We start from the raw sequence: 22043 nt of genomic DNA on the forward strand, positions 1-22043 counted from the left end.
TGAGTGAGAAAAATGCTCCATTTGCTGTTCAACAGGAGTTATCTCACAGCATAAAGAAGGGAAACAAGGCAAATCTCACACTGAAGCAGAAATGTTTAAATGAATTAAAGTCTGCACTGGATGACCTGACAGCACAAACTAGAGGCAACGATCTGCCACAGAACTCACACTAAACCTAAAAGCAGATCAGTCCAAAATGAAGAAATCTGATTTACTAGCAAGCACCTGACATTGCCATGTTTTGTTCACAGGCTGCATTAGGGGTAGTAACATAACATAATAACAAATTTCTAGACCGCATAACCCTAAGTTCAATGCGGTTAACAAAAGATTATGCTATGAGAAAATACAAAGATAATGTAATACACAGAGATTTAGTTAGCCAAAAATTTGGAGATAAAAACACAGCACCTGCCAGTCAGCACTTCCAAACCACAAAGCAAATCAGGATATCTTCCTTCAAACTGGCAGCATTCCTTGCTCACAGATAGTTACTAAGGAATGCTGCCAGTTTGAAGGAAGATATCCCGATTTGCTTTGTGGTTTGGAAGTGCTGGCTGGCAGAGGTTGTGCTTGTTACTATTGCTGACGTAGCCTGTGGGCGAAATGTGTCCATGTTGGGTGCTTGGTATTAATAAAATTGGATTTCTTCATTTTTGGAGTTGGACTGATCTGCTTTTTGGTTTAGTCTGGATGACCTGACTACATGCTTCCATATACTGACTGCAACCAGCAGCCAGGTGTGTGAGAGAAATACCATCTTTCCAATATAGCATTGCGTTATGTCAGTAATTTAACAATACACAAATCAACAAATCAATCTATATGGCTAAACTCCAAGATTCAAATTGGTGGATTTAAAGTCGGGTGGAAGCATTGGATTATTGCAGGTATATGGGTTTTAGAGGATGTTATTTCAAATGGTAAACTGCTTGATTTTTCACAGTTGCAACATAAATATGGTCTTAATAAATCTCAAAGTTTTAGATGGTTGCAACTGAAGTAGGCTATTCAGGAGGGGTTCCCTGAAAGGAAAAATCTCAATAATCAGTATAGTCTGGAGTTCTTATGCTTTCAGGCGGACTTCTTGGGACACCAGGCCGCACAGTAGTATAAATTGTTATCTGGATTTATGAATAAAAAAACCAAAGACTGGTCTTAGAGACATCTGGAGCATTGAGATTAAGCATCAAATTTCTGCATCTCAATGGCCACGAATTTGGTCTTGGAGAATGAGATGTACAGTGTCTGCATCTATGAGACAAACTTGGTTCTTTTTGTTACATAGAGCATTTTGGACCCCTGTTCGATTACAAAAGTTAGATAGCTCTAAGTCTAATAGATGCTGGCATTGTAATCTTGAAGCAGGGACTCGGGATCATTTAATATTCTATTGTCCTTGTATCATGGCCCTTTGGAAATCAATTTGGTCTCAAATTAATTGTCTATTAGAGAACCATGTAGCTTTATCATATGATACAATTCTATTTGGTATGTCAATGAGAACAAAAAGCCAAATTTCATCAAGCAATAACAAACTTTTATTGATTATGACAGGAGTCGCCATACAGCATATTACAAATAATTGGAAGAATTATAGTAGACTTAGCTATATCTTCTGGTGGAATTCGTTGTGCCATATTTATAGAATGGAAAGAACAATTGCAATACAAAAAGGGAATTATAATAATTTTTAAAAAATCTGGGAGCCATTGACAACTTATTGTAATGAATAGACACCATTTTCCATTGAAAGTACATTTACAAATGTGGGGGGGAGGTATAACGTTCTATTCAAGGCTTAGTCAATAGATAAGAACGTAACGTAATATTTATATGATATTTCTGATTGAAAATATTGTGGGAAGGGTGGGTGGAGAGGGAGTAAATTTAGGTATTTAAGATAATAATAATTGAAAGAAATTCAAGTGATGTGTTTAATTTCAAATGTTGTATTATTGTATACTTGATGTAAGATGAAAAAATGAATAAATAATTTTAAAAAAAAAGGTATGACTGAAATTAAAATCTAATAAAAATCAATACTAATAATGAAACTTTTCTCTGTGACTTGGGAGCTGTATCAGAACACCTGAAAGTTTACAGGAATGTCTAATATTGGAACAATGGCATTTAAAATAAACATATATCTGCTGCTAAAGGCAATAAAGCAAGCTTAATCTTAATCTTACTGCTTTCTCTTTAAATGATAATCTTTAACAACTGAATAGCCATCAAGGATTAAAGCAGTGCTTTTTGAAAGTTGTTTTTTTTCCACATTAGACAAGCTCTGAACATAGCAAAGTGAAAGAAATATCATCTTTGCAATGCAGCACTGCTGGGGGACTCAGGTTATCCAAATCAAGTTCATGCTTACAGTCTGAAAGTTCCTCAAACTATTGAACAAAATTAAAGTTAAAATCCTTCTGTGTGACATGAAAGTTGCATTTAAGTAGATGACAAACATTATTCTAGTTGAACAGATGTTTAAGCATAAATATCCCTTTACTGCAGAGGTGTCCAACCTTTTGGCTTCACTGGGCCACATTGGCCAAAAAAATTTCACGGACGCTTCGGAAGCCTTCTCTCTGATGTCAAAGGGAACGCTTCTGACACAGCTGCAGATCATGCACAAAGAGTCGACCATGAACGAATGCAGCAAGGGAGCCAGCCAGAAAACTACCTGTTGGAGGGAGGCACAGAAGGGAGGGGGAGGGGAGAAGCTGGGCCGCATGAAACTCCTTGATGGGCTGCATGCAACCCATGGGTTGGACATCCCTGCTTTACTGTATTGGAGTAAGTTTAATCTTGCTGCTTCCTACTCAGAGAACATCTTATCTTGATATCTGACTGAGTACCTGACAAAATTAATACTCTCTAATTATTAACTACATTTCTTCTTTCACCTAATTAGGGAAATAATCTTTTATCAGTAGCTGTTTGGAATTCAACTAGACTTGATTTGAGATTTCTAGCCTGTAGGACACATCATTTATAACCAAAGCTAACTGCAAATTTAAACGAGAAGAAAAAGGGTCATATAATCTTCAAAGATGGATCCTAAATACTTATTTGCACTTAACAATTAAAAAAAACAGCTAAAAACGCAATACCAGCTCAAAGGATACCACACATCAAACTATGAATTCCATCTAAATCTGATGCTAAGGATCACAACTCTGCTTCCCCAATAACTAAGGCTGACTTCTTAGAAATGATGAACTAAATAAAACTACTTAGAACTGAAGTGACAACAGTAATGGCAGACTTCAGACCAGAACTTAAATCTATTGAAGTCAAAATATGAGAACAGACACTGCAAATATATTACAAAATAAAATTTAAAAATGGAGAAATCTTTGAGAAAAACAAGATGACATGACATTGAGAAATCATGAGAAAAACATGACAAATAGGCAAAGAAGATCTGACATTCATATTCTTGGAGTAATAATGCAAGAGCTCTACAGAAGATGTTTTTCAAATTTTTCAAGATATTTACAGTATGTGTCCCAGAAAATTAAGGAAAGAAAATAAAAATCAATTATGCTCATAGAATATTCCCTAGATTCAACTCTTCAAATGATTCCAAACAGACCATCACCTTAATAGCCTGTTTTTTTTTTTTTCTATTACAAAAACAAGGCTAATTATGTCAAATGCCACACAAATGAAACAATTACAAAGGAGGAAAAATTAAAATTTTTGCAGATTTATCACAATATATATGGTCATTGATCAGAAAAACCTTCTTTATAATATCCTTTATGCACCAAATGTGACTAACCTGTAATTTTATTATTTTATACGTGTTTTCTTAATAAAATACAGTAAAATTGGATTGCAAGTAACTTGGTATACAAGTATTTTGCAAGACAAGCAAAACATTTTATTAAATTTTAACTTGATATACAAGCAAGGTCTTGCAATATAAGTACATAAAGTATACACACATCACATCATCACAACTGAGCCGATGGTTCTTCTCTCTCTCTATGACACTGCAGGAGTGTACTGACTGTTCTAAACAAGCAAGGTCTTGCAATACGAGTACATACACTATTCTGTATTAAAGTTTTTGGGTTGTGGAGTTTCCATTATTTCTTATGGGGAAATTTGCTTTGATATATGAGTGTTTTTGATTTCTAGCATGTTTTCGAAACAAATTGTACTTGCAAACCAAGGTTTTACTGTACTCTTTTATGTGTTCAATAATTACTAGCAGACCTGGAACAATTCAATTTCTGTTCTATCCATCACAAAAAAAAGAAAACAAATCAGAAAGTCCTTAACAAGAAAAATCAACCTTATGTGCAAAACCAGAAGTAAATTTTCTGGCTCAGCAAAACTGAAACATTTCCCATCTTACACTCGGTTTTTCAAAGCTACAGTAGAGGTCTCTACCACGGGCCTGCGAGATAAATGCTCCGACACTCATAGAATTCTGATGAGCGTTGGAGCATTTATCTCGCCGGCCTACGGTAGAAACCTCTACTGTGGCTTTGTAAAAGAAATTCTTAGTCCTTTCATCGGATCAACAGACAATATCAGCAAATAAATTTGGCTTTTTGTACAAAACCAGCAAGGTACTTATCTGGCTGTACAGATGCTCCATTTCGCTACATGCTTCATCTGGAGCCTTAACTCGCCAGTTGTGAAGACTCATTCATTTTCTAAAGTATGCTTGCTGTTTTCTATCTGCCAGTTTGTAATGACAATCTTATACTGCCTTTTGCAGTGCTGTTTTGTTGTATTCTACCATATGGCACATTGAGTGATATATACTTACTATTGGTTGAGTTTTATTATTAAAAATATTTCAATGAACTGAAATAATGGACACATTTGCTCAGTTTTCACCATTTATCAGGGTGCTCGGTTGTCAAATTCAGCAATAAAATCAGCCTTACCCCAAGTATACTCTCTTATCATGTCTGAATTTCCTGTTAGTCATGTCCCCGTGATCACGGATGATTTTTCTCACATGTTCTGGTGGCATGTCTTCTTTCTGAGCATCCACAAACCCAAACTTCCGCTTCTCTGCATAACGCTTTGCCTGCAATTGCTGCCATTTTCGAGCTATGAAGAGACATTTATAGCCTTCAGATCTTTTCTCATGGGGCAGATAAATGCAATAGTTACAAGAGCATGATCATCCACAGCTAAACGAAGAAATAAAAACTGGTCTCAAGTGGCAAATGTGATAGTCCCAGCTCCAGTAATAAAGGCAACCATTCCTGAATATAAGACTTTGGGTCTGCTTTATACAATAATTAGGCATTAACTGTAACAGATACACTTCTGTCCTCTCACATTTATAAATAACCAGACTTTTCTGAACTAATACCAAAAGACTAAACACACATTACTATTAAGACAAAATCTATTATGAGCCATATAATTTCACCAGCTTTTGATCACCTATCAACTTCCCTACTGCTACCTTTATGCTGTCACAGGAATGCTTATTATGATTGATTAAAAAAAATCCATGGGGTTAGCTGTCCAAGGAAGCATGGAACATGTATCATCACTATGTCCATTCTTATACACACACACAACACACTTACCTTTTTCCTGCAACTTCTCTTCCAACATATAGTCTGGAAGTGGACTAGGTGAGCTGGTGGCAGGATTACCCGCTGGTCTGTACGGGAAAACCCCTGCCATAGCTGTTTAATCTGTACAAAAGTAAAATAATAAGGCAATTACATCACACACTAAATATTTGCTGCCTTTTCTCCTCACTAGAACAATATTTTCCAACCTTTTTAAGACCAAGACTATTTTTTAAGTACAAGCATTGTGCAGTACACCAGTCTTCACAGAACAGCATGGCAGAACACTTGTATGGCCAGAAGCACCAAGGAAGCACTAGGGAAGCACTAACAGCTTTGCTAGAGGGTCGGAAGAGATAGGCATCTGCAATGTGTGTGTCAAGGAATGACTACATCGTTCAGAAAGCTGCTTATTTATTCCCCTACTTCAAGGCTCATGCTGTATGTATTAATAGCCACGTGTGACTAGGTGGGTGCTCAAAAAGGAGGTCCACCACAGAAAGTGTATTCAGAGATATGTAGACACACGCATTCGGGGCCCAGTCTTTCTTCTCCCGTCTCCCATGTCGCCCCCTCTCCTCCCTGTCCGCAATCCGATACCTCTGCTTAACCCCCGCCCCATCCGATCATTAAATTCATACCTAAGGTCGCCCACCAGCACCCCACAACTTTCCTTTCTCCAGTACACTGTCCCCTCCGATTCAACGTCTCTCCGTCGGATACATCCGGTTTTACCGGAAACAGGAAGTTCCGTCAGAGGAGGGCGGGCCTCGGAGAAGGAAATCCGCCCTTGCTCTGGGCCGGCGGGCAGAGAGCGAGGACGTGCGCTGAATTGTTGAAGGGAGAGCGGGGATGATTTGCTGCACTGTGCTAGTTAACCGTGGTTTAGCAGCAAAGCGGTAAGTGTTAAATAATGCACGCGGGGTTATAAGATCGGCACTGGGAAGGGAAAGGAGAGGGGAGGGGTCACAGAGGAAACGGATGCTAGACCTGCAAGGAGAGGAGGAGAGGGAAGCGGACATGGATGCTCTACTGCAAGTGGGGGTGGAGAGGAAGGGACATGAATGCTGGACCCAGTAGAGGGGAAAGGGGGTGAGAAGGAAACCCAGGCCAGAAAAGGGGGGGGGTGAGAAGGAAGAGATGCTTGACTGTAGAGAGGGAGAGAGATGCCACACCATGGGGAATAGGGAAGGGATTCAGGGTGCAAGAGAGAGAGGGGGTAAGGGGACACGAATGCTACACCCGCAAGTGGGGGGTGAGTGGAAGACCCGCCATTTTGGAGAGGTGGGGGGACTGGGCAACCCTCTTGCTGTCTTCTTTGTATAAGGGTCGGGAACATGGGGGAGCGAGGCAAGAGGGAGTAAGTAGGCATCCCTCCTGCTGATATTTTTTTTTTGTTTGTTTTTAATAGGGGGATCAGGAAGGGGAAGGGGTCCTGGCATCAGGGGGTTGGCTCTGCGGGAAGCCACCCAGCGGCAGGAGGTAGTGACTGAGCATCAATCCTGTCGCTCTGTAAGTTAAAGGTGGGAGGGGGGTGTCTGGGTGGCCGAGGCAGGACTGAGTGGGTATTTCTCTGCTGACGTTCTTCACGGGGAGGAGGGATCAGGTAGATAGATGTTCACGGGGGGGGGAGGGGGATTCAGGAGCATGGAGGTCCAGAAGGCCATGATCTTTGCAGGGGGGAGGCCGGGTTTCTGAGGCAGGAAGATGTGAGCATCCTTCCTGCCACTTTTTTTCAAGGAAATATGGCAGCCTGTCAGTAATACAGTTCACAACCCACCAAGGTTGGTTTTGGCTGGGAAGCCACAAAAATAAGTGTTGCTGTCTTTCTTTCTTCCATACAATTTAATTAATTGTTGATAAAATGGATGAATTTAATTGTATTTTAGAGCAGTTTTAAATTGATATAAAAAAGATTTTTTATATGCTTAATAAAGTTAAGTATTTAAATTATGCACTCTTAATTAATTACTTAATTAGCTGATAGTTTGATCAATTAACTAAAAAGAAAAAATTGATTTAAAAGGTAGGGAGGAGGTGTAAAGTAAGTGATTATACCACATGCATTCAGGATGAAGACTTGGAATAACATCTAGGTTATAGGAGGTCTCTTTACTGAAAACAATGCATTTATTATGATACTTCAACCTCTTAAACTAAACTACATTAATTTAAATTGATTCCTTTATATATTAGGGTAAAAGTGCATGCTTAAGATAAAGATGGTAGATACAGTTCACTAGTAACAATAGACTGTTTTATAAATAAGATTTGAGATATAAAATAGATACACAAAATAAAACATATCAAAATTATTTGAGTATTAGTTATCCTTCATACCCCCTTTTTTTCTGTTTTGATTGTTAATATAGTGGGTTGGATATTGTGAGTAATGATCCGTGTGTTTGGTAAGTAATACAGTTACTGACAGGTCTAGACTGGTTGGTAATTTCGGATCATTAGTAGCCATCACTAGATTTAGTATGTGCCTTAGCAATGTTAGGGCATCAATCAGAATGCTTGTTTTAATATTATAGATCTCATTTTAATATTAATGAGGTCAGTAGCATGGCAGTGTTTTAGGCCGCAACAAATGCATGGAAAAGCCCACGGTGAGCCATTGTGTGCATCGGTTGGTAAAATAAGGTCGATGCTAAACCAGTTCAGGGGGGAGGGGGATGGATGTAGAGCTTAGCAGGGAGGGAGGGCAAACAGGGTGGAGAGCCTGGCAGGACACAGCACTGCATTTGAAAATTAAACCTACCCCCACCTACTCCCATTTATAAATGAGTCAACCTTTTTTCCTCCTTTTATGTGGGGGGGAAAAAGTTTGCTTCCATTTATATTTGAATATATATATGGCATGCTGCTATTTATTTATTTGGCAGGGAGGATAAAATTACTTGCCTTCAATCACAATGAGCTGCCATGGGATTTGATCCCACACAATTTGAGTACAGAGGCAGTAGTTTTGACACGAGGCCACTGCTCTTTTCATACACAACCATATGCTAACCCTAGGTACAGGTCAGAGCGTAGCCTAAGCGGATAGGGAAAAAGTGGATAGCGTAGCTGGTTTTAAGAAAAGTTTGGACAAATTCCTGGAGGAAAAGGCCATAGTCTGTTATTAAGACATTGCAGAAGCCTCTGCTTGCCCTGGATCGGTAGCATGGAATGTTGCTACTGTTTGGGTTTTGCCCAGGTACTAGTGACCTGGATGGCTACCGTGAGAAAGGGCTACTGGGCTTAATGGACCATTGGTCTGACCCAGTAAGGCTATTCTAATGTTCTTAGGTCACACAGACCAAGCATTATGATGCTCTTTGATTCTCTATAATTCCTGCCAATGCATTGTTTCACTTCGCACAGTAAGGGGCAAAGATTGTACATCCACATTAACCCTTATTACACTGCTTTGACAATTTATTTTAAGCGGCATATCAAATTTTAAATAAAACTTGAAAACTTTTTTAAAATAAAACTTAAAAGATTTCCAGATTTATAAATCCAGCCATGCTCTTTCTTTAGAGGACTGTCCAAATGCCTATACACATTTGTAAAATAGAGCACTTGGTGTAGGCTTTCATCTCATGTCCCCCCACCTACCTCCTCTTCATATGAGCTGGCTGCCACTCTGAATAAGCTAAGCATGATGGTGTCAAGCTGCCCAGCACACTTCCATTCTGCAGTGACAGGCTGGTGTGATGTAGGTCAAACACTGCAAAATGAGGGTTTCTGCCTCATCTTCTTCAGGGGGCAAGACAGGCCACATGAAGATTTTATTTTAGTGCCTGCGGTAGGTGGTGCATAGGGGAGAAGCACTCAATTCTGGTGTTGTGGCCTCAACTTTCACACATAGAGACACCACACCACCAGAGTAGGGGTGTCATATGTTTCCAGAAAAAGGAGGACGCATTGAGATAGCTGGGTTTTTACTTCCATTAAAAGCAATGCAGATAAAGCAGGCATGTGTCAATCTGTCCTCCTTTTTCTGGAGACATATGCTAACCTTACACCAGATCTGCAGTAGGGAGGGAGACAGAGAAGCACAAAAGGGCACATAGGATGCAAAGTGAGACTAAGGGGTGAAAAGTGGGGGGTTTATGGTAGGTTAAGGCAGGGCCTGGCTGGGGTGAGGGCAGGGTTACATTGAGGTGGAGGTGGGGCCACGTCTCTACCTTTTTTTGCTTTCACAAATATGGTAACCCTACTTATAACCCTATTTATAAGCAGCAAACACCTAAATTCACTCAGAGCAGTAACAAGGTATCTAGAAATTGCTAATCTTGTTTCCTGACCTGTCATATGCCAGCTTGCCCCCTATAGTGTCAGAGAGAATAGAAACGTAGCTCTTAATGAAACGTATGGCCTACTGCTTCAAGAACTAAAAGAGGAGATAGCGGAACTACTGCAGCAAATTTGCAATCTATCCCTGAAAACAGGCGTGATCCCAGAGGACTGGAAGATAGCCAATGTTACACCCATCTTTAAAAAGGGATCAAGAGGTGACCCGGGCAACTACAGACCGGTGAGTCTGACCTCGGTTCCAGGGAAAATGGTGGAAGCACTTATAAAGGACAACATTGACGAACATTTTGAAAGAAACAAACTTCTGACAACCAGTCAACATGGTTTCAGCAAGGGGAGATCGTGCCTAACTAACTTATTGCACTTCTTCGAAGGAATTAACAAACGGATGGACAGAGGTGACCCCATAGACATCATATATCTAGACTTCCAAAAAGCCTTTGACAAAGTACCCCACGAACGCCTACTTCGGAAACTGAAGAACCATTGGGTGGAGGGAGATGTACATAGATGGATCAGAAACTGGGTGGGAGTGAAGGGCCACTACTCGGACTGGAGGAGGGTCATGAGTGGTGTCCCGCAGGGCTCGGTGCTTGGGCCGTTGCTATTTAATATATTCATAAATGATCTAGAAACAGGGACGAAGTGTGAGATAATAAAATTTGCGGACGACACCAAACTATTTAGTGGAGCTCGGACTAAAGAGGACTGCGAAGAATTGCAAAGAGACTTGAACAAACTAGGGGAATGGGCGACGAGATGGCAGATGAAGTTCAACGTTGAGAAATGTAAAGTACTACATGTGGGAAGCAGAAACCCAAGGTGCAGCTATACGATGGGAGGGATATTACTGAAGGAGAGTACCCAAGAAAGGGACTTGGGGGTAATGGTGGACATGACAATGAAGCCGACGGCACAGTGCGCAGCGGCCGCTAAGAAGGCAAATAGAATGCTAGGCATAATCAAGAAGGGTATTACAACCAGAACGAAAGAAGTTATCCTGCCGTTGTATCGGGCGATGGTGCGTCCTCATCTGGAGTACTGCGTCCAATATTGGTCGCCGTACCTTAAGAAAGATATGGCGTTACTCGAGAGGGTTCAGAGAAGAGCGACACGTCTGATAAAAGGGATAGAAAACCTTTCATACGCTGAGAGATTAGAAAAAATGGGACTCTTTTCCCTGGAGAAGAGAAGACTTAGAGGGGATATGATAGAGACTTACAAGATCATGAAAGGCATAGAGAGAGTAGAGAGGGACAGATTCTTCAAACTTTTGAATAATAAAAGAACAAGAAGGCACTCGGAAAAGTTGAAAGAGGACAGATTCAGAACGAATGCTAGGAAGTTCTTCTTTACCCAGCGTGTGGTGGACACCTGGAATGCGCTTCCAGAGGACGTAATAGGGCAGAGTACGGTACTGGGGTTCAAGAAAGGATTGGACAATTTCCTGCTGGAAAAGGGAATAGAGGGGTATAGATAGAGGATTACAGTCCAGGTCCTGGACCTGTTGGGCCACCGCGTGTGCGGACTGCTGGGCACGATGGACCTCTGGTCTGACCCAGTGGAGGCACTGCTTATGTTCTTATGTTCTTAGATGTTGAAAACCCAGGTCTCTTAGGTGAAGGTACAATAGCCTTGCATTCCATCTCACTGCCTTCCTTGCACAGCCTGTTGGCCTGGGTCAAGGGTAGGCAATGACGGTCCTCAAAAGCCACAACCCATTTGCCTTTTCAAGATTTCCACAATGAATATGCATGAGATTAATTTGCTCGTACTGCTTCCATTGTATGCAAATCACTCGCATATTCATTATGGAAATCTTGAAAACCTGACTGAGTTGTGGCTCTTGAAGACCATCATTGCCTACCCCTGGCTTAGGTTATTGTGAGATAAGCCACCTCTGTGAAGTGCTTTAACAAAGACCTGGGAATAAAAGAATGATATATGCTAGTCATATGCTGGTCATATTCTACATCTTTTACTTAGACTTACTATGTGTGCAAAGCTAATCTCTATTCTCTGTATGGCAGCTGGAAGACCTGAAAAAGAAGGCCCAGGAACTGCGCCATAAACAGCCCCAGCTCCTGGCTGAGGCTCTTTCTGAGCTGCGGGCCGGGAGAGGTAAGGATACAAGTATTCACCCCTTTAATGCTCTCATTTCCAGGGTCCATGCCATGTATTTGGGTTCTTTTGCCATGGGGAGGATGGCACACAACATTGGCTACATCATTTCTGCCAATGTGGACACTGACGTCAAAATTCTATAAATGATGCCTAAAAGTTAGCTGTCGTATAGACATCCAGTAACACAACGCTGAGCGTAATTCTATTAAGCATAGACCCACAATACAGAATTCTGCTCAGCAAATGTAAGCGCGTCTATATAGTTAGGCATCCTTTATAGAATTTGCCCCCGAGTTTGCATGTGTAACTTTCTTGTGTGACTGTTGTGTTGGTCTTTGGGTCTCCTGGCCTTTACCCATTTCTTCTCCATGTCCCTCCATCCAAGTTTCTTGTGTGTCTATACTCTTCCTGTCCATCATCAGTCTTCTGCGTTTCTAAAGAAAGCCTTTCAGCCCCTGTCCTGTTTGCCACCTCACGCTTTCCCTCCAGGTCCACCATCTACTAGTACTATTAATAGTTTCTATAGCACTAGCATGCCCACACAGCAGATGGTCCCTACTCCAAAGAGCTTACTATCTATGCATGGAAACTTGAGGTGAATAAGATGGGGAGTAAAGAGGAAATGGCAACAAACTTCTCCCTCTTCTCAATATCGGTTTTCTAGACCTTTTACCCTCTCTCGCTCACCTCTCCTATGTTCAATCATTTTGTACCTTCTCTTAATCTTTTGTAAACCGCATAGAACTTCACGGTATTGCGGTATATAGACTGTTATTATTTTTATTTTTATTATTATTACTTATAGGTTGCAAGGATTAGCCTTAAGTGCAGTTTCATAAAGGTCCCTTGTAGCCTGGACTTTAATAACACCAACTTGAGGGCCTGAAGTACTGAGTCTGGCAAGTTGTTCCAAGCATAGGGTGCAGCATCTGTCCCGAAAATGTCCTCATGACCTTTCCCTCACTCAGCAGGTGCTGTGGCAGCAGCTTACTTCCAGCCTACACCATGTTAAAAGTGGCCTCTCTCTGCCCACGAAACCCTTTCTTCAGCTGAATGGCCTCCCACAAGATCTTTGCGGCACACCCCAGCAAGGGGAAGGCTGTGTCTGTCAACCACAAAGAAATATATATATATATATTATTTACATATATATATAGGCCACTTTTAACACGGTCTGGTCTATCACAGCCAGTAACTAATATGAAACTACTCACCTCTGAGGCTCAGGAAAACTATGATGTATGAATGAATGGATAGGTGTAACTGTGCTGTTCATAACTACATGTTTGAGCATTGAGCACACCCAAAACGGTGGTTTTACTCTCTTGCTTTGAGTTTTTGTACTCCTGACATTGACAACATAGGAATAACTGCACTATAACCTCAATAAGGAATATGCTTGGGGGAAAAAAAGCACATTGTAGTGTATTCTACTTTTCAGGAGGTACACTTGTCTGTTGCTTGTGATATATGTCAGACTATATGGTGCATAATATAGGCAACAGTATTTTGCTCGTCAAGGTGCGCTTAGAGAGTGGTCTTGGGAAGGCAAATGAGGCTGTGGCCCATATATGGCAAGATGTGTCATATGTGGTACAACACTGCAACACTACTGTGTATCATTTCTATAGTGCTATGAAGTATTTGCCTGTTGTACATGTAACATTGAAAAGGTGGTCCCTGCTCAGAAGAGCTTACTATGTAATTTGGACACACACAAACAAAACATCTCTGATATTATATTGAAGGGTGTTATATCAAGTGAGATACAAAAGGAAAAAAGTCTTACATAGGTCCCCTCCCCTTGAGCATGCACACAGAGAATACATTAATGCAGGGGTAGGGAACTCCAGTCCTCAAGAGCTGTATTCCAGTCGGGTTTTCAGGATTTCCCCAATGAATATGCATTGAAAGCAGTGCATGCAAATAGATCTCATGCATATTCATTGGGGAAATCCTGAAACCCCGACTGGAATACGGCTCTCGAGGATCGGAGTTCCCTACCCCTGCATTAACAGGATCAATAGTTGCACAAACAAGCCCCCTCTTTTATGAACACATAGCGCAGGTTTTAGTGCCGGCAGTGGCGGTAACTGCTCCAATGTTCATAGGAAGTCTATGAGCATCGGAGCAGTTACCACCTCTACTGCTGACGCAAAAAGCCGCGCTGTTTGTTCATAAAAGAGGGGGAATGTGTCTCAGTGTCAGCAACACATTTGTATGCAGGGTGTGTTGTACAAGCACTCCCACCACCAATGATGTATGCAGGGTGTGTTGTACAAGCACTCCCACCACCAATGATGATATCTTGCAGGATGTGTCACATACATACATTAATAACAGACCCTCAACTTTTCTGTTGTGTACTTACAGCCACCAGAAGACAACAGCCTCAGCAAGGAGAAGAAAGTGAAGCAGCAGCAGGGCCATCCAGGTCACCCACCAGGAGGAAGCAGTCACAATGGAGGCAGCAACCATCCCAATCACCACCATGACGACTGCTGCTGTGGTGGCAGATGCAGCAGGCAGTCCCAGCTGCCTTGCTCCACTCAGATCCACTCTACAGGAGCAGCATCCCCATGTAGAGAGGGAACACCATCCTTCCTCTCCTTTTGTCCAGCATGCCTCCCCAGAGGCCACTCAAGGAGCAGCCCCCTCTTGGGAGACCTCAGAGGAAGGCTCTGATGCTGCACGGGAGGAGGTAGGTGGGATGGAGGCCTGGTTCCCTCGGCTCCAGGCCCAGATTTCTGGGCTTACAGTGACCCTCATGGCCCACCAAGAGCAACACCACTCTGCCCTCATGGCCAGCATCAACGCATACCACTCTGAGGTTGAGGGGCGGTTGGTTTCTCTGGAGGATCGCCTGGTCTCGTTGGAGGGGACCCTGGATATGATGAACAACACTCTAGAGCAGTTCCTGGAACACGAGTTTATTCTAGAGCGTGGTCCTATTTTGCAGGCTCCCTCCCACCAATAAGCTTATGGAACCAGTCATACTTCCCCTTTCAGGGCAGGGGCTCCTCTTTGCAAGAGGGGGTTGCTTTATCCTGCTCCCAGCCTTCACCATGCCTTTCCTCCCCAGTTTTAAAAGTTTTACATGTTTTAAATTGTGTTTTAAAATTTTAAATTATTTTTAAAATATAGTTATATTTTTACAGTTTCTAAACACAATGTGCTCTGTATTACTTTCCAAGATAAAGTTAATTATCCCAGGACAAGCAGGCAGCATATTCTTGACTGATGGGTGACGGCACCGACGGAGCCCCGGTACGGACAATTTTAGAGTGATTGCACTCTAAGAACTTGGAAAGTTCCAGTAGGCCGCACACGCGAGTGCCTTCCCGCCCGACAGAGGCGCACGGTCCCCAGTTTCTTAGTTTCCGCGGAGCTAAGAAGTCGCATTTTTCAACGGCTGTTGAAATTTTTTCTTATACGCCTTCCCGCTCGCGAAACCTTTTTGGGAGTTTTTTCCCTTCTTTCTTTTCTTTTTCTAAAAAAAAAAAAAAAAACCAAGAGTTTATTTCTTTCTTTTTTTTTTTTTCTTCATTTCGGTTTTGCCCCGGCGGGGCCTACTGCCACCATTGAGGCCTCGGCCTTCGATTTGGCAGAAGCCGTTTTCACTTTCATGCCCCCCCAGCCAGGGTTTAAAAAGTGCCAGCGGTGTGCACGGCCTATATCCCTCACGGACCCGCACAACTGGTGCTTACAGTGCCTGGGTCCTGAGCATCAGGCTTCCACCTGCACCCGCTGTGCCACGTTAAAAAAAACGTACATTAAAAAATCGCCAGATACAACAGCGATTACTCTTCGGTGCCGATATGTCCGATCCTGCGGCATCGGCTCCATCGCAGTTGGCACCCACTTCGTCGATACTGCGCCGGCGTCGCAACATCCAGGTAAGCCAGCTAAGAAGCCTTCCCCACTGGAGCGTCCTCCGGTCTCGATTGCAGCGAGCCCAGTCCTGCTGACCGTGAGGCGCCCGCGGAAGTGCTCCGCCCCTATCGAGGTGAGTCCCTCGACCTCGGGCTCCTCATCTTCGGGGCGTCAAGCAGCACCGCAGGTACCGCAAAAGAAATAGGCGGTACCGGTGCCCTCTTTGGATGAGCGCATCGCAGCCGTCCTACAAACGCAGCTCAAGGAGCAGTTACAACTCCTTCTTCCTACTCTATTGGCACCGAACCTTCCGGTCCTGGTCCGATCTGAGCCACCGGTACCGGCAGTGGAGCAACCTTTATTGTCTGCGTCCACTGTCTCGGTACCGGTTCACTCGGCCTCATCGATATCAATGCCAGTTCTTGCACCGGAACCGAGAGCCCAGCATCAGTCGGTGCAGACTTCGGCACCGCTGCAGTTGGTAACATCTCCCGGTACCGTATCTATGAGGTCGGGTAAGTCGGCACGCAAATCCCGACACCTAGAACCCTCTACTCCGGAGTCTCGAGACCATAGCTCCCATATTAGGGACCCTGATCTGTGGGGTGACTCCGAAGAGCCTTTTCTTTCTGAGGGTGAGTGTTCCTCGGATGAGGATGATCCTGTTATTCCTGATCCATCCTCCAAACATGATTCCACGTCTTTCACTTCTTTCCTGAAGGACATGTGCGAATCTCTCTCTATTCCTTTGGAGGCTGAGTCTAAAAAATCCAAGGCCTTTCTTGATGCCCTTGACTTTGACCAGCCTCCAAAGGAATTTTTGAAACTCCCTCTTCATGACATCTTGAGGGAAACTTTTTATAAAAATTTAGAGACTCCTTTGACTATCCCAGGAGCTCCCCGTAAATTGGATTCATTATATAAAGTAATTCATATTCCTGGATTCGATAAGCCACAGCTTCCACATGAATCACTGCTTGTGGAATCTACGCTTAAGAAGTCTGCGGGAGCTAGTGTATATGCTTCTGTCCCTCCTGGCAGAGAAGGTAAAGCCATGGACAAATTCGGTAAGCGGTTATACCAGAATGCAATGCTAGCTAATAGATCTGGTAATTATGCTTTTCACTTTTCTTTTTATCTTAAGCATCTCCTTACCACCATGGCTTCCTTTGAAAAGTACCTTCCTGAGCGGAAACGACAGGCTTTCCACCAATGCTCGTCTTCTCTTTTCCAACTCCGTAAATTTATGGTAAGATCCATTTACGATACCTTCGAACTTACCTCCAGAGCAACGGCCATGTCTGTGGCCATGCGCCGCCTTGCCTGGCTTAGAGTATCCGAGCTTGATGTCAACCATCAAGATCGGTTGGCTAATGTTCCATGCCTGGGGGATGAGCTTTTTGGGGAATCCATGGACTTGACCACCCAAAAGCTCTCCACCCATGAGACACGCTGGGATACTCTCCTCAAAACAAAAAAGAAGACTCCACCGGCACGGCCTTTCAGACAGCAGTCGGCCTACCAACGCCGTTATGTGGCTCGTCCATTGCCATCAGCTCCCCAGCAAACTAGGCGTCAACGTCAACAACAACGTCAGACTCCTAGACAACCACAGCAACAACCTGTGAAGCCGCCTCCACAGCAAAAACCTACGCAGCCCTTTTGACTTAATTCTCCAGGGCATAGCCAGCATCCAAACATCTACCCACCTACCTCAACCTATAGGTGGCCGTCTCACTTTCTTTCTCAGCCGGTGGGAAGTTATCACTTCGGACCAATGGGTCCTCAACATCATCCGCCACGGCTACTCTCTCAACTTTCAGACCCTTCCGGCCCAAAGTCTACCAAAAGAGTCTGCTTTGAACACTCCTCAGTCTTCCCTCCTTCTTCAGGAGGTTCAATCCCTCCTCCTTCTGAACGCTATAGAGGAAGTTCCTCTGGATCAAAAGGGGCAGGGATTCTACTCCCGTTACTTTCTAGTCCCCAAAAAAACAGGAGATCTCAGACCAATTCTAGATCTTCGTGATCTCAACAAATGCTTGGTCAAGGAAAAATTCAAAATGCTTTCTCTGGCCACTCTTTACCCTCTTTACCCTCTTCTCGATCACGGCGACTGGCTATGCTCCCTCGATCTCAAAGAAGCATACTCTCACATACCGGTCAATCTGGCCTCCAGACAATATCTCCGCTTCATGATCAATCATTGTCATTACCAATACAAGGTGCTACCCTTCGGTCTTGCCTCCTCTCCAAGAGTGTTCACCAAATGCCTGATTGTGGTGGCTGCCTTTCTACGCTCTCACCACCTTCAGGTCTTTCCTTACCTGGACGACTGGTTAATCAAGGCCATTTAATCTCAGTCAGTACTCCTGACCACAAACCAGACCATCCTTTTTCTACAACTCCTGGGATTCGAGATCAATCTACCCAAATCTCATCTTATCCCCACGCAAAGACTTCAATTTATTGGAACGGTGTTGGACACAGTCCTGATGAGAGCGTTCTTGCCGTCCAACCGTCTTCAAACTCTTCAATATCTTTGTCAGCAGGTGCTTCCACAACGTTCCATCTCTGCCAAGCAAATGATGATACTCTTGGGTCACATGGCCTCGACAGTGCATGTCACCCCCCTTGCACGTCTTCACCTGCGCACTCCTCAATGGACCCTAGCTACCCAGTGGTCCCAAGCGACGTCACGACACATATCTGTGACATCATCTCTTCGTCAATCTCTTCAATGGTGGTTGATATCCTCAAATCTCTCCAGAGGTCTTCTGTTCCATCTACCTCCTCATCAACTTGTCATCACCACCGACGCCTCCCCTTATGCCTGGGGAGCTCATTTGAACGAATTTCAAACTCAAGGACTTTGGACAGTCCAGGAAATGAAGCACCACATCAATTTCCTGGAACTCAGAGCGATGTTTTATGCCCTCAAGGCCTTCCAACATCTTCTCTTTCCTCAGGTTCTTCTACTGTGCACAGACAATCAAGTTGCGATGTACTACATCAACAAACAGGGTGGGACAGGCTCTCGCCTCTTGTGACAGGAAGCCCAGAAGATTTGGTCTTGGGCCACAGCTCGCCACTTATTCCTGAAAGCTATCTACATTCAGGGGGAACAGAATTCCTTGGCGGACAAACTCAGCAGAATTCTCCAGCCCCACGAATGGACTCTCGATCCTTTGACTCTCTAGTCCATTTTCGCTCAATGGGGCACTCCTCAGGTGGACCTCTTTGCAGCTCCTCACAATCATCAGCTGCCCCACTTCTGTCCAGACTCTACTCTCCTCACCGTCTGGCAGCGGATGCATTTCTCCTGGATTGGTCCAATCTGTTCCTGTATGCTTTCCCTCCTCTGCCACTCATGTTACGAACCTTGTTCAAGCTCAAGAGGGAACGAGCCACCATGATTCTGATTGCTCCACGGTGGCCCAGGCAGCATTGGTTCTCCCTTCTACTTCAACTCAGTTCCAGGGAACCTTTTCTTCTTCCACTGTTTCCTTCTCTGCTTACGCAGCATCAGGAAACCCTTCTGCATCCCAACCTCCAGTCTCTGCACCTGACAGCTTGGTATCTCTCGGGCTGACTTCACATGATTCTCTTCTGTCTCAGCCCGTTCGGTCTATTCTGGATGCTTCCAGGAAACCGGCCACTCTGCAATGTTACCATCAGAAGTGGGCATGGTTTTCTTCTTGGTGTATTCTTCATCATCATGATCCCACTTCCCTTGCAGTGGAGACCTTGTTGGATTATCTTCTTTCCTTATCTGACTCTGGTCTCAAGTCTATGTCTATCAGAGTCCACCTCAGTGCTATTGCTGCTTTTCATGAGCCAGTTCAGGGGAAACTTCTCTCAGCTCATCCTTTAGTGTCCAGATTCATGCGGGGTCTTTTTCATGTGAAACCACCTCTTAAGCCCCCTCCTGTGATCTGGGATCTCAATTTGGTTCTGTCTGCTCTAATGAAGCCTCCATTTGAACCCTTGGCTACCGCCACTTTCAAGTTTCTTACTTGGAAGGTACTTTTTCTTATTGCGCTCACCTCTGCCAGGAGGGTCAGTGAGCTCCATGCACTAGTTGCTGATCCACCTTTCACAGTCTTCCATCATGACAAGGTGGTTCTGCGTACACATCCAAAGTTTCTTCCTAAGGTTGTCTCTGAATTCCATCTCAACCAATCCATTGTTCTGCCTGTTTTCTTTCCGAAACCTCACTCTCATTCTGGAGAACAGGCTCTTCATTCTTTGGACTGTAAGCAGGCTTTAGCTTACTATTTAGACCGTACTAAGCCCCACAGATCATCACCCCAACTCTTTCTGTCCTTTGATCCGAATAAATTGGGACGTCCTGTTTCTAAACGTACACTGTCAAATTGGCTCGCAGCGTGCATTTCATTCTGTTATGCTCAGTCCAGACTGCCACTGGAAGGTTCTGTCACGGCCCATAGAGTGAGAGCTATGGCAGTATCTGTAGCTTTCCTCCGTTCCACTCCTATTGAGGAAATCTGCAAGGCTGCTACTTGATCCTCAGTTCATACTTTTACATCTCATTATTGTCTGGATGCATTCTCCAGACAGGATGGACACTTCGGCCAATCTGTTTTGAAAAATTTGTTTTCCTAATGGCCAACCTTCCCTCCATCCCTCTTTTTGTTAGCTTGGAGGTCATCCATCAGTCAAGAATATGCTGCCTGCTTGTCCTGGGATAAAGCACAGTTACTTACCGTAACAGGTGTTATCCAGGGACAGCAGGCAGATATTCTTGCGTCCCACCCACCTCCCCGGGTTGGCTTCTTAGCTGGCTTATCCTAACTGGGGACCGCGCGCCTCTGTCGGGCGGGAAGGCGCGTGCGCGGTGCGGCCTACTGGAACTTTCCAAGTTCTTAGAGTGCAATCACTCTAAAATTGTCCGTACCGGGGCTCCGTCGGTGCCGTCACCCATCAGTCAAGAATATCTGCCTGCTGTCCCTGGATAACACCTGTTACGGTAAGTAACTGTGCTTTCCTCTGAGTGAAGCTGGTTTGCACCCAGTTGCTACACATAAATACTTGTCCACGTACAATAGGTTTACCACCATGCGTTATTGAATATGTGGCCTGAGGAGAAAGGAGTGAGACTGAAAATGTGGTCTACCATCTGCAACGATTGGTAGACGATCAGAGGCTTTAATGCATCTAGTCCTATAGGGTTACCATATTTGACAGATAAAATAAAATGACATATGGCTATGCCCCAGACTGATGTTAACAGCACAGAAACTGAAAATACAGAAACCAAATGAGAGAGGGGTCATCTAGAGCTCAGAACCAAACAAGGCCGCACACACAGAAAAATGCTGTGACAGAAAGTCCATGCACAGCCAGGAGATCAGCACCCACCTCCACAGTCTCCATGACTCCACTTACCTTCTGATTCTTTCATCTCGGCGTGTATGACCTCGTTCTCTCTTCACTGAAGCTGCTGCTGTAGCAACAGAAGCGCCGCCCCGACACCAAAGCTCAAACTTCATTATCTTGTTCCTTAATTGGCTCGACTAGACTCCTTTCAACACGGGACTGCACTGCTGAGGCATACTCTGTTGGCTGTGCTGGTCCTATACCCCCTCAGACGTCAGTTTCTGTTCTGGAGCAAAGGAGCAGCAAAGCCGACAGTCACGGCACACACTTCTGCAAAGCGGCCCTGCGCGTATTTCTTCTTGACAGCCAAAATCAGGATAAAAATTTAAAAAGTTGCCCAGATACCAGAGAGAATCTTAAAAAAAAAAAGGATATTTCCTCGGATATCTGGTAACCCTACGAAACCAGCCACTCTACTCTGCAGCTCGTTCATAATTCCAGACTTGCATAAATACACAACTGAAATGCAGGGCAGCAGTAGCCTGCAGTGGTGACTTTATGCAAAGTATCTTTGCCCCACAAGCAGCTTGACTTCAGATTCTCTAGTACATGTTTAAAAAACAAAACAAAAAACTAGCATGCACACTGGCATAGTGAAGGAGGTTGGCACTTGGGGCAGTGGTGCCCATCCTTGCTGCCCCGCTTAAGCGCCCCCTCCTATACCTATTTAAATGTTTGCCAGCGAGAGCATCTTCCAGCTGCTGCTCATGCCAGCCTCGGCTCCCTTCTGATGTCCCATTATGGTCCTGATGGCCAGGAAGTGACATCAGAAGGGAGCTGAGG

The 22043-nt window shown here is 43.9% G+C and overlaps 1 protein-coding gene and 1 long non-coding RNA gene across 4 annotated transcripts in view; one reads left to right on the top strand and one right to left on the bottom strand.

Annotated features, from left to right (window-relative positions):
* The window catches only part of PRPF8 (pre-mRNA processing factor 8), a 117661-nt gene extending 96373 nt beyond the window's left edge, over nt 1-21288 (bottom strand). Inside the window, exons 1-3 of one of the 3 annotated variants that reach the window (XM_033921365.1) lie at nt 21270-21288; nt 5571-5681; nt 4911-5079 (exon numbers count right to left, since the gene is read on the bottom strand). In XM_033921365.1, coding sequence (XP_033777256.1) covers nt 4911-5079; nt 5571-5670 — 269 coding nt within the window. In that variant the 5' untranslated portion in view covers nt 5671-5681; nt 21270-21288. Of the gene's footprint in view, nt 1-4910; nt 5080-5570; nt 5682-6199; nt 6354-21269 lie in introns of those variants that run through there. The other 2 variants (XM_033921363.1, XM_033921364.1) reach the window with 2 other exon arrangements.
* Nucleotides 6300-15213, top strand: LOC117348834. The gene is made up of 3 exons (XR_004537055.1): nt 6300-6457; nt 11897-11987; nt 14364-15213. It is a non-coding gene; the product is annotated as an uncharacterized LOC117348834 (long non-coding RNA).
* Nucleotides 21289-22043: the final 755 nt, after the last annotated feature.

This window comes from Geotrypetes seraphini, chromosome 15, assembly GCF_902459505.1.
Source record: "Geotrypetes seraphini chromosome 15, aGeoSer1.1, whole genome shotgun sequence".
Lineage (NCBI taxonomy): Eukaryota > Metazoa > Chordata > Amphibia > Gymnophiona > Dermophiidae > Geotrypetes > Geotrypetes seraphini.